This window comes from Anabrus simplex, chromosome 3 (genome assembly GCF_040414725.1).
Source record: "Anabrus simplex isolate iqAnaSimp1 chromosome 3, ASM4041472v1, whole genome shotgun sequence".
NCBI classification, from domain to species: domain Eukaryota; kingdom Metazoa; phylum Arthropoda; class Insecta; order Orthoptera; family Tettigoniidae; genus Anabrus; species Anabrus simplex.
In genome coordinates this window covers 301,587,875-301,601,783 of record NC_090267.1, presented here as the reverse complement: position 1 = coordinate 301,601,783, position 13,909 = coordinate 301,587,875, and the positions used below count along the sequence as shown (strand labels likewise).

Sequence of the window (13,909 nt, the reverse complement as noted above, 5' to 3'; positions counted from 1 at the left end):
ATAGAGAAACTGATATTCTGCGCTCCAAGTTCTGGAACTTTCAGCTCGAAGAAACAGACCTGGCAAAGGGAAGAAGTGATGTTCAGTGGGCATTGGTAGGTCAGATGAAATCAGCTGATGGTGTACTTAAATCTAACAGACTCTCTAAAGTGATGCTTGCTATTTTATCAATTCCACATAGCACTGCAGAATGTGAAAGGATTTTTAGCAGTCGCAAAGACAAAAACACAGTTCAGATCCTTGCTGTCTGAATAAACTTTGGAGAAACTTGTAACCTTAAAATCAGTTCAGCAGGGCAAGTGCTTTGAGCAAAGATTTAGTTCCGAGATTCTGAAGAAGGTCTAGTCAGCTACGGGTGTGTGTGTTGAACAACAATTAGTCGTAATGTGTTCAGCATGTGGAAGGATGAGAGGTCACATGTTCCTAAAGTTCAGGTATGTCCAGTATTTAGTATTCACACATAAATAATATATATATGTACGCCAAATAGAGTTGTTAAAAGTATTAAATTACAATAAATTAGTATATGTTTTGCCATCAGTGATGTGTCGTAATACGTCGCGATTCGCTACCAAATTTCTCCTGATTTTTTACTTTTGAAAGTTGGCATGTCTCAAATAGTGAAAAGACCTTGATAATTCAGTGGACAACCTATGCTTTTGAATTTAAGAACTTGACAGTGTGGCAGGTACCATTTGAATCAGTAGGAAAATTGATTCCTACTTCCCCATTTTAACTCCATGCAAGGGTTGAAGTGGAATATAAATTAAAGATGCTTTTGCTAATAAATTGAAATCTAGATCAGTTCGTATTTTATTACAAACTACAGAATTTTCTGCAAATCCTCGTTGACAGGTAGCCATTTCATTTATGTCAGGAATTTGAAGTGTACTCTTATGTAATATCTTGTTATTATACCTTGGTACACTTCAAAAGGAATTTGAAACTACTTACAAATCATGATCTTTTAATAAATGATGAGAATGAATGAATGAGAATGAATGAATCCATTTGGAAGTGTATCACTCAAAGTAACCTTAACCTCTATGAATGACTTTGATGTATATTCCTGGCAGTAGTTTAGCTAGGTATAAATAGCCTCAAGCAGCAGAGAGCATGCAGAGTGACTGGGCCAACCAGTGTCACTTGACCACAACACTGTCAATGTTCTTGTGCCTGCTAGTTTCATGAGATCTGCAAATCAGATGACATTGTAAAAATTCTGTAGGAAAACTTTATCTTTGTATGGCATTTTCCTTTATACAATGAAAAGGTAGGCTAATAAATAACTGGATAAATACATTTTTTGTTTTTTTGTATGAAATTGATTATTAAATATATATGATGTGGTATTTTTTTTCTTATAGCTATTAACTAGAAGATACTGTTAATTCATAGCAATGCATTAAAATACAGCTAATTGCTTAAAATAAAACAAAAGGCATTATTGTATCATTGTGTTATTAGTTTAGTTTTAGAACTTGACAGCACTTCTAAATATTGCAAATAATTATTACAAATAATATGAGGTGATTGATGGTTGTATAAAGGTTTAAATGGTACACTGCCATGAACATGATTAATTGTGAATGACAGATCTTCTGGGCTTTGAAGGCAAAGAAGCATGTGGGTACCATTTGGCTCATTGTTTGAAACAAGACAGAACAACAATAAGTATGCTTAAAAAAAAAGATAGCATGTGAATGGACTGTAAAGCCTTTTTCAGATCAGTTACTTGTTTGGTCAGCAATCTCCATTTCTTTAATTTTCTTCCTTGTTTGTGACAGAAATCCCTTTTCCCTTAAAGCACAATGTGGAGGATGGTTAGTAGGATATTCATAACTTGATATATAATCTTTGTTTAAAATATTAATTTAATGGAATGTATGAAATAATGAAAAATGGTTTATTTTTCTAGGGTATTAAACCAATGTCTCACTTTTTAGGAATGTCTACACCCCAATGTCTGTATTGCAGGCTTTCCCAAGACAGTATGGCATCGTAGAAAATAACGATTTTTCTCATTAGACATCATCTGTGAAAACCCATACTTACTTTTTCAGTACTTGCACTGTGATCACATCTACAGCTAATTCTCTCCACAAAACCATTTTAAGTTTATTTTATGTTATAAGCCTGCTACGATTCATGAGATTCTTCCACATTTGCAGTGTAGTTTTTGGATACTAAGTGCATTTTATTTCAAGAGAAGAATGATTCCTTCTTTAAAATTTCAATGTACATTTGAAAACAAATTTCATTTAATACACCATGCTAATTTCCTTTGTTTCAGAGATAAGTGATTTTCTTATTCTTTGTATTCTAGTTCAAGACGGTTTTCTAATAAAACGGAAGATACTTCATCATTCAGTCAAAAGCGATGTCTTGCATGGTTTCGAGAATATACTTCTCCAGATGATCCAGATATGTTAGGTATGCTGTAAAACTTCACTTAGAACATATTTCAAAACTTTGTTACCATGAGTATGACAGTCATAACATATTTTTTTAAAATTGGAATAGTGTTATTTCTTATTTGTGTGTTCCGTTTTAGGTCCTGAAGGAATGGAAAAATTTTGTGAAGACATCGGTGTGGAGCCAGAAAATGTAGTAATGCTCGTATTAGCATGGAAAATGAGTGCGCGACAAATGGGTTTCTTCACACAGCAAGAATGGCTGAAAGGACTTGTAGATTTACAGTAAGTACCTTCAGTGATCATGCTACTGGGAGAGGCAGCAGTTAGTTACAGCATTACTCAGGGGTTGTTGGGAAGATGGATTGCATACAGTTCATTGCAAGACTCGCTGGTAAGTTGTAGCAGCGCAGGTGGGCATTCAATTTCATTACAGTTGGCGTAAATTATTAGTTAAGGTTTAATGATCAATGATGTTAAAAACAAACTTAGATTTTACATTTCATCAAAGCAGCTGTTGAAAATGGTGTTACATCGTTTTCAATACAAATGTTGCATAGGCGTTAAAAAAATTCTGAAACACACAGTGTAATCTTTGCAGTGCCCATAATGCTGATCTTTGTGAAATACCACTCTCCTGTGCCAGTCTCAGAAAGATTGCCTTGGGCTGAAATCCATTCTTGCTTTAATATTTACAGGCTGCTTCTCTGTTAATACCCTGTTCTGTGGTTCTCTCTTTTTGTTTCAATCGGACCCTGTTTCTTGCCATTTTATGAATAACTTGGGTTATTTCAGCACCACAGAATTGGCGTAGAAATTTACAAACAGTTCTGTCATACGATTTCTTCATTAGGGAAATATCTCAACTAGAAATACCCATTATCCAACTCTATATGTCACCATTGTTGTTGTTTGATTCATCAGTCCATAGATTGGTTTGATGCAGCACTCCATGCCACCCTATCCTGTGCTAACCTTTTCATTTCTGCGTAACTAATCTATCCTACATCTGCTCTAATCTGCTTGTCATATTCAAACTTTGGCCTACTCCTACTGTTCTTACCACCTACACTTCTTTCAAAAACCAACTGCACAAGTCCTGGGTGTCTTAAGATGTGTCCTATCATTCTATCTCTTCTTCTCGTCAAATTTACCCAAATCGATCTCATCTCACCTTCAGCATTCTTCTGTAACACCACATTTCAAAAGCTTCTATTCTCTTTCTTTCTGAGCTAGTTATCGTCCATGTTTCACTTCCATACAATGCCACGCTCCACATGAAAGTCTTCAAAAACTTCTTTCTAATTCCTATATCAATGTTTGAAGTGACCAAATTTCTTTTCATAAGAAAGCTCTTCCTTGCTTGTGCTAGTCTGCATTTTATGTCGTCCTTACTTCTGCCATCGTTTGTTATTTTACTACCCAAGTAACAATATTCATCTATTTCTTTTAAGACTTCATTTCCTAATCTAATATTTCCTGCATTACCTGCCTTCGTTCGACTGCACTCCATTACTTTTGTTTTGGACTTATTTATTTTCATCTTGTACTCCTTACCCAAGAATTAGTACATACCATTCAGCAATTTCTCGAGATCTTCTGCAGTCTCAGATAAAATAACAATATCAGCAAATCTCAAGGTTTTGATTTCCTCTCCTTGGACTGTGATTCCCTTTCCAAATTCCTCTTTGATTTCCTTTATTGCCATTTCTATGTAAACATTGAAATGGAGGGGGGACAAACTGCAGCCTTGCCTCACTCCTTTCTGGATTGCTGCTTCTTTTTCAAAGCCCTCGATTCTTATCACTGCAGACTGATTTTTATACAGATTGTAGATAATTCTTCGTTCTCGGTATCTGATCTCAATCAACTTCAGAATATTAAATAGCTTGGTCCAATCAACATTATCGAATGCCTTTTCTAGATCTACGAATGCCATGGATGTGGGCTTGTCCTTCTTGATTCGATCCTCTAAGATCAGACGTAAAGTGAGGATTGCTTCACGTGTTCCTACATTTCTTCTGAAGCCAAATTGATCTTCTCCCAACTCAGCTTCAACTTGTTTTTCCATTCTTCTGTAAAAAATACGTGTTAAAATATTTGCAGGCATGAGATACTAAACTAATGGTGCGGTAGTTTTCACACCTGTCAGTGCCGGCTTTCTTGGGAATAGGTATAACAACATTCTGCCGAAAATCGGATGGGACTTCTTCTGTCTCATACATCTCACACACTAAATGGAATAACCTTGCCATGTTAGTTTCTCCTAAGGCAGTCAGTAATTCAGAGGGAATGTCATCAATTCCAGCTGCCTTGTTCCTATTTAGGTCACTCACAGCTCTGTCAAAGTCTGACCTCAAAATTGGGTCTCCCATTTCATCAGCATCAACAGCCTCTTCATGTTCCAGAACCAAATTATCTACACCTTTACCTTGATACAACTGTTGGATATGCCCCTGCCATCTTTCTGCTTTGTCTTCTTTCCCTAGAAGTGGCTTTCCATCTGAGCTCTTAATGTCCATACACCTAGATTTCCTTTCTCCAAAGGTTTCCTTGATTTTCCTGTATGCAGCATTTACCTTTCCCAGGACCGTACAACCTTCAACATCCTTGCACTTCTCCTTCAGCCATTCTTCCTTAGCTACCTTGCACTTTCTATCCATTTGATTCTTTAATCGCCTGTATTCTTTTCTGCCCTCTTCATTTCTAGCATTCTTGTATTTTCGTCGTTCATCAATCAAGTCTAGTATCTCCTGAGTTATCCACTGATTCTTAGCTGATCTTTTCTTCCTTCCTAACATTTCTTCAGCACCCCTACTGACTTCATTTTTCATGACTATCCACTCTTCCTCTATTGTGTTTCCTTCAGTCTTTTCATTTAGCCCTTGTGCACATGTTCCTTGAAACAAGCCCTCACACTCTTTTTTTCAACTTGTCTAGATCCCATCTTTTTGCATTCTTTCCTTTCTTCAATTTCTTCAACTTCAGATGGCATTTCATGACCAACAAGTTGTCGTCAGACACCAAACCAATGCCCACCACAATAGTGCAGGTCTATATGCCTACTAGTTCTGCGGATGATGAGGAAATTGAAAGAATATATGAAGAGATAGAAGATTTAATACAATATGTAAAAGGTGACAAGAATCTAATTGTGATGGGAGACTGGAATGCAGTGGTAGGCCACGGAAGAGAAGGTAATACAGTAGGAGAATTTGGATTGGGACAAAGGAACGAAAGAGGAAGTCGGCTGGTTGAATTTTGCACTGATCATAATTTAGTCCTTGCCAATACTTGGTTCAAACTCCACAAACGACAGCTGTATACGTGGACGAGACCGGGAGACACTGGAAGGTATCAAATAGACTTCATTATGATTAGGCAAAGATTCAGAAACCAGGTGTTGGATTGCAAAACTTTCCCAGGAGCAGACGTGGACTCTGACCATACTAATAGTTAACACAACATCAAGTTTTGAAATGCAACACATAATAACGTGCGCTCAGCAAGAACTCCACCCATAAACATTCATTCCGCATGCTTACTGCTAACCATGCTTGCTGTGCTGGTGGACCATGCATTCTATCCCCTTCACTTGGGAACAAAGCAAGCATATCCCCAGTCCACCTGCACGGCTACGGTGCAGAGAATTTTTCGCTGCCTCTCCCTGTAGTAGGCAGTTTGTGATATTCATCTCGGTAGAGAGAAGAGTCACTAACTAGATTCTTTTCCCCTTTTATTTTATTGGCAGTGAAGGATCCAAAATCAAAATTAGTACTCTCTTTGTTATGGACTATAAGACTCACTGTAATTTTTCAACAATTTTCCAGAAAAATAACATAAATATTTGTTAGTTTACAAAGTCATACTAAAAAAAAAAAAAGCTTTATTATCTACATATAAAATAAGAGTTTTGTATGTACATCACTCACAATTTAATAGAAACGGTATTTCTGGATTGGTTGTGTCCACAGTAAGAAGGAAATGCGATTTTTAATTGTGCGTGATTCTCTGTCTTTTGCTGGATAAAGACTCACAGCAGTTTTAGTTATCTAGCCAGCTTGCATCAACCAGGCATGTGCAGAGAGCAGTTAATCTCAAGAATGATTGCGCAGTGACCAACACGCAATATTGAAGTGTGATTTATATTATAAGGAACAACAATGTCTTCATTGTTTAAATTACAACACAGGAGTATGTAATCCTGAACACAATTCATCTTTAGAAAATTAGCAATGAATATTTACATTTTAAACAAAATTATGCACATTTCAGTACTCTTCAAGTGTTGAGTCCAAAATGGAAAAACCTGTCCTTAATTACACACATGATCATGGGCACTGTACATAAGGACACACATGCTTGTAGATGTGGTACATGTGGACAAAAGAAAGTGGACATAAGCACTGTATACTGTCAAAAAATTTTGTCAGTGAACATAAAACAGTGGACTTGACGTCCATTAAGAACCTACAAAAAGTGAGCTGATGTTAATTTCAAAACTTCAACTACCGCCAAGAAGATTATGTCATAGGTTAGAAAGGGAAGAAAATCCTTTTACCAGATAGACATCGAAGTCCTGTTAATTTTATGGTCGATTAATGGATCTTGACACAGTATTGTAGTTGAGAAATATCCTTTCATTGCTTTGGAAAGCTATAGTTGTTATTTAAGCCCAACTTATCCAAATACAGGGAAATGTTTAGATAGTACTTCAGTATCTCGCAAAATGTCACCAGCTTCAAATGATGAGTTTTATCCTTGATAGGACTTTGTGAATGTTGTCTGACTGATTTTTATTTGCTACCATTTGGACCAAAGGCCAGTGAGCCATGGGGCTGGACATTTTCAGAATGAGAGGAACAGTATGTACTTCATTTTGATTTTGTGCAAATGAGGATGATCTTTTATATCTATCCTAAGAATATTAATCAACTAGCAAATGTACCAGTGCTTCGCCACGGTATTCTACCACTTAAACAAATTTCTACGTTAATTGCTGTACTTGCAGTAAGATATATTAAATTGCATGTCTCTTAAGACTATCCAAGAAACAAAACAGGGAGGACACCTTACGTTGTATCCGATGTAAGTTGGGCATTGGGGAAGTTTTGATGGTAATGGCAGGCCACATTTCCTACTGCCATTCACAGTCGAGTTCGTGAGTTCCTACTATAATGGCAGGCACACTTGCCAACTGTCATTCACAGTAGAGATTGAGAGTTTTCATTATACTTAAAGGCCCCATTTCCTAATGACAATCACATTCGAGTTAGAAAAATTTGATTATAATTGAGAAATGCAGCGCTGTCTAACGTATAAAGAATGGAGATATGATAAAAAGTCATAGGCCCAAAGTTAAAGATCTCTAAAAATTGAAAAGTGATTATGTAATCTGTTCTGTGATGCGACTTACCGTTTAGCCACCAATTACCCCGAAACAAACGTCTGCAAACGTCATTAAAATTGCCTCCACATGTCAATATTTTCCGGGGCCAAAACGTAAATAGCCTTCATTTGAACAGCTTGGAATTTTTCCTCGAAGAAAAGAGTATCCAGGTTTCAGAATTGGTACTTGCATACATACAGAGTAATTAAGGAAGAAAGTAATACAATCAAGAAAGTAGAAAATAATAGAAAAGAGGATTATAACTGAGGACAGCCAGATAGGACAAATATGTAAATACCAAGTGGGCGTATTGGAAAATGAAATGTCCGTCACTAAGTTGTGCAGATATGAGTTACGGGTATAAGAAGGCAGTAACAGAGGAGAAATTTACGTGCAGGGATTCTAAGGTAAACAGATGAGAAGATGACTTATGGTGTTGTTACTTAAGCCTAGAGGCAAGGAAGAGGCAAGAAATTAAAGCGGAAAATAGAAGTAGAAGAGAAATACAGTAAAAATTATAGCAAATACCAGAAAACACATTACGGTGTGAAATAATGGGCTACACTCCGCGGTACAGCCCCCCTTAGTGCTATTCGAGGACGATTGTAACCTCCAAAGTTATTCCGCAAATATCCCGCAGAATGGCAGCTTCCAATGTCTCGCTTTCTCCCAAGGAACAACCACGAGTTTACAGGAATGATGACGAAAATAGCATTCTGTACTTCCCTGCTGGCAAGCAGTCATAGACATTGCCATGGTAAGCGGTAGGTTCATTGTCGGTCTGTCGAATCACAACGCAGAGCATGAAAGCCGCAGAAAAGAGTAAATTTCTCCGTCAGTTGAAGAGAGAGCGAAATTATGTACATAACAAACGTTGTTTAAAATGAAGTGACGTTTCACATACAGTCCATGGATTTTACAGAAAAATCAATAGTATAAGAGAAAATGGAAGAAAATTGTTCTGGTTTTCCTATAAATCCCCAGTATACTAAGGGATTTTTTTATCATATGCATATCTAAACCTTCTCCTGGATGAGTACACTCTAAATATGAAGTTTGTTCGAGATCTGTCTAGCCACTAAGATAGAGTTTGAGGGATATTCCACCATTCAACACATTGTAAAATATATTAAATTATAAGAAGTCCGGTTTCGACTCCCTTGGAGTCATCATCAGCTCCTGTTGAAAATTCATTCAGGGGGAATCTGATAACAATCATCATAATAAGAAATCTAAAGGTGATTGCCTGGAAAAACATCAATGGGTTGCAAGACATTATTTTGAAATGCAACGCATATATGGCAAGCAGCACTTGGAACTTAATATGTTCCTAGTTCTGGCCTAAACTGTCCTGTGTTCATGGAACACGTAACACTGGAAAACGCATGCACTGCTGAACACATGACACGGACACTTATAAAGATATGAAACCTTGGCTCTCTAAGAGCATTCCTGGACTTGACAGTTCTGTTTCTATCTTAAACTGGATAAAATACACATACCTTGAAACAAATGTACAAAGACATGGTTCTGGTTTAGACTGTCGCGCATTCATAGGCACAGAATACTGGAATTCCTTGCACTGGTTGAAAACACACTTATGATATGAGACACTTACAACGATATGAAACAATTGGTGTTTCAAGTATGTTCCTGGGCTTGACAGTCTTGCCTCCAACTGATTAAACTAGATGAAACATATATACATTAAATGTACAAAGACAAACCACTTGGCATCTAAAAGTTCTTGATTTGGTTTCAAAAAATGTGTCATGTGTTCGTGGAATCAGAATAGAACCGTTGGTCCTGCTACAATCTATTGGAAACAAATGGACTATCGTAGTTGAGAATATACACATTGATTGAAAGTTTATGCACAGATATGAGACACGTGGCACTTTAACGTTCTTGGATGAGTAAAAATGCTGTCGTGTGTCCGTACAACTCGGCACAGATCCGTCAAGCGGTCTTGCCACACTCAACTGGAATATGTGAACAAACAAAAACAAAACTTGTTAACCATGATGACCACACAATCACAAGAAATGTTTGGTAATCAGCTGAAATTTAAAAACTTGTCATGTGTTCGTGGAATTAGAATAGAACCATTGGTCCTGCTACAATCTATTGGAAACAAACGGACTCTCGTACTTGAGAATATACACATTGATTGAAAGTTTATGCACAGATATGAAACACGTGGCACTTTAACGTTCTTGGATATGAGTAAAAATGCTGTCATGTCCGTACAACTTGGCACAGATCCGTCAAGCGGTCTTGCCTCACTCAACTGGAATATGTGAACAAAGAAAAACAGAACTTGTTAACCATTAAGACCACACAATCACAAGAAATGTTTGGTAATCAGCTGAAATTATACATTGGCTTGAGATGCTTAGTATTACAGAAAGGTCTTGGGTCTAATTTAGAATTATTACTGTGTGTTTGTAGAACGCGGAACTTGACTGTCGGCCCTGATTTAAACATAGTTGAAATGAAAATATGTTTGACAATGAAAATATTTAGTACTTGCTGGTTTAGTTTATATGTTTTTGCAGTGTTTTAGGGTAGATGGATAAACTTACTAGTAGATTTAAGTTTGTAGAAGAGCCAGGGGAACATCCTTCATTATGGATCACTTGCTGATCAACTATTGTTGATGTAGAATGGTGATGGTATGGCCTTGGCTTATGAAAACGTGCATTGAAAGTGTTCACTCTGTATCCGTTCGCTCTGAACCGCCGTTAGGAGAGTGGGTTGCAATCTGTTCGACTGTGCTTGTGTGAGTCTCATATCGTGTGTTTTCAACCAGTGCAAGGAATTCCAGTATTCCGTGTCTATGAACACGTGACAGTCTAGACCAGAACCATGTCTTTGTATATTTGTTTCAAGGTGTGTGTATTTTTTCCAGTTCTTTAAGATAGAAACAGAACTGTCAAGTCTAGGAACGCTCTTAGAGAGCCAAGGTTTCATATATTTATAAGTGTCTGTGTAATGTGTTCAGCATGTGTTTTCCAGTGTTACGTGTTCCATGAACACAGGACAGTTTAGGCCAGAACTAGGAACATACTAATTTCCAAGTGCTGCTTGCCATGTATGCGTTGCATTTCAAAATAATGTCTTGCAACCCATTGATGTTTTAGCAGGCAATCACCTTTAAATTTCTTATTATGATGATTGTTATCAGATTCCCCTTGAATTAATTTTCAACAGGAGCTGACGGTGAGTCGAAATCGGACTTCTTATAATTTAATATACAGAGTCCGCCAGAAAAGTGTATACACTCTTTGTTAGGCGATATTGGGATATGGACATTGTCAACTGTTATCATTGTTTTCAAATGTTGTAGTATGGTCCTTCGCTCAACAGTTGTCGGTACTTGCATCACGATAGTGGGAAAACAAAATGGCTGGAGCACGCTTGACGTTCGAGCAACGAAAGTATATTCTGAAGTGGTATATCAGGTTTGATAATGCCGTTGAAGTGCAACGTCAATGGAGGAGGGAGTTTGAAACAGAACCCCCAACACGCCTAACAATTAAACGCATTACTGGGAAGTTTGAGACGCATGGAACGATTTGTGATATTCACAAAGGAAGATCGGGAAGAAAGCGTGCAGCTACCAGTCCTGCTTCGTCGGCTCACGTATTGGAAAGTTTTGCTAATTCTCCACAGAAGTGTGCTACGCAATGTGCACGGGAAGTGGGGATTAACAGTACAAGTGTACGACGAATTTTGAAAAAAACTAAGTGGAAAGTTTACATCCCACGATTACTGCATGCGCTTAATGAGGACGATCTCGATCGTCGAATGCAATTTTGCGAATGGTGTCAGCAAATTGTAACCCAAGATGAACAATTTCTGACAAAGTTAGTGTGGTCTGATGAAGCCCAGTTTAAACTTAATGGAACAGTGAATCGACATAATGTGTCTACTGGTCTCCGGAAAATCCGCACGTTCATGTGGACAAGACAGTCAATCTACCAGGGGTTAATGTCTGGTGTGGACTGTCGTCGAGGGGCTTACTAGGACCCTTTTTCTTTGATAGTACTGTCACTTGAGCAGTGTACTTCGAAATGTTGCGCACATTAATTTTACCAGCTGTACGTGCGCTTTATGCAGCCGATGATGAAGTTTTCTACCAAGAGAATGTGGCGCCACCACACTACCATGTAGCAGTACGAGCTTTCCTGGATGATAATCTGCCGGAACATTGGATTGGATGACGAGGGCCCATTGAGTTCTCCCCCACGGTCTCCAGATCTTACCACTATGGACTATTATTTGTGGGGAACTGTGAAAAATCAAGTCTGTCGACGTGAGACATGCACACTGGAGGCCCTTCGCCAGGAGATTACAGCGGCATGTGCAGAGATCCCCATTCAAACATTGATGGACGTAGTTGCAGCAACCGCTCGTCATTCTGCTATGTGTGAACGGTGAACATTTTGAACATCTCATGTAACCATATGTTTAACTGAAGACAGTACTACATGCGTAATCAAAGTTTAAATGTAAGAAAACACACACAATAAATAGTTTTTGTTCCGTAAAGAGTGTATACATTTTTCTGGTGGACCCTGTATTTTAAAATGTGTTGAATGGTGGAACATCCTTCAAACTCTATCTTTTTAGTTAAACGTCAGCACGGAAATGAAGATCATAACCTACGATGTATCCAGCCATTTCACAAAATTACACACAGTGGACCCCTACAACTTCATTTAAACAGATAAGCATGGGCACGTTTATAAGTGCAGACCTTCATTTCAAGATTTACTGCTTTTAAACGGTATGTCATATCCACAAACAGATTCCACCATCAGACGCCTCTTTTATTTTTCTACTTGGTTGGTCCTGTGACATTTTCTCGTATTCCTATATTTATGGGTTAGATTGAGTTAGAAGCATTAAATAAGGCAAAATTTGGGTACAGTTTTCACACCGTACTTTATTTTTTTGGATACTTACTTGACAGCTGGAATCGTGAACTTTAGCTAACGTATGTACACTTGTCGTGTCAATGTGCATGCCGAATTTGATGATTCTGTCTTTTCTATAAGTCTGCCAAACAATAACATATACATGTAAAATGTCCAAAATTAATTATAATCGAGAAATGCAGCTCTGTCTAACGTATAAGGGATCAAAATACAACAAAATGTCAAAGGGCGTAGATCTCTCCAAATTGAATAATGATTGGGCCGTGTAGTTAGGAGCGCGCGGCTGTGAGCTTGAATCCGGGAGATAGTGGGTTCGAATCCCACTGTTGACAGCCCTGAAGATGGTTTTCCGTGGTTTCCCCATTTTTACACCAGGCAGTTAAGGCCACAGCTGCTTCTTTCCAACACCTAGCCCTTTCCTATTCCATCGTCGCCATAAGACCTATCTGTGTCGGTGTGACGTAAAGCCACTAGCAAAAAAAAAAAAAAAAAAAAAAAAACATGATTGTGTTATCTGTTTTATGATGCGACCTACAATTTAGCCGATTACCCTGAAACAAAGGTCTACGCTGTTGTTAAAATTGCATCCGTATTTTGATATTTTCCAAGGTCAAAAATTATAGCCTACATTTGAACAGTTTGGAATTTTTCTTCAAAGGAAAGTGTGTCCAGGTTTCCGGATTAGCACTCACATACAATACATACGGGGTAATTAAGCAAGAAGTTAATACAGTTGAGAAACTTGAAAATAATAGAAAATACAATTATAACTGAGGACAGCCGGATAGGACAAATATGTAAATACTAAGTGGACGTATTAGAAAATGAAATGTCTGTAACTACTTTATGAAGATATGAGTTACGGATATAGGAAGGCAGTAACAGAGGAGAAATTCAGGCGCAGGGATTCTTAGGTGAACAGATGAGAAGTTGACTTATGGTGTTATTACTTCAGCCTAAAAAGGCAAGGAAGAGGCAAGCAATTAAAGCAGAAAACAGAAATAGAAAAGAAATACAGTAAAAATTATAGCAAATGCTAGAAAACACATTATGGTATAAAATAATGGGCTACACTCCGCGGCCGAAATAGCCGGACTGCTGGTATTGGCTAACACGAAAATATCACGTATGTATTATACAAACGGCGGTAATTGAACATGATA

General features: G+C 37.7%; 1 protein-coding gene across 4 annotated transcripts in view; it reads left to right on the top strand.

The window, feature by feature from the left end:
* The window catches only part of SCCRO4 (DCN1-like protein SCCRO4), a 157,300-nt gene that overhangs the window by 65,775 nt on the left and 77,616 nt on the right, over positions 1–13,909 (top strand). For 3 of the 4 annotated variants that reach the window (XM_067143112.2, XM_067143113.2, XM_067143114.2), the window contains exons 4-5: positions 2,327–2,433; positions 2,555–2,699. In XM_067143112.2, coding sequence (XP_066999213.1) covers positions 2,327–2,433; positions 2,555–2,699 — 252 coding nt within the window. Of the gene's footprint in view, positions 1–1,134; positions 1,274–2,326; positions 2,434–2,554; positions 2,700–13,909 lie in introns of those variants that run through there. The other variant, XM_067143115.2, reaches the window with a different exon arrangement.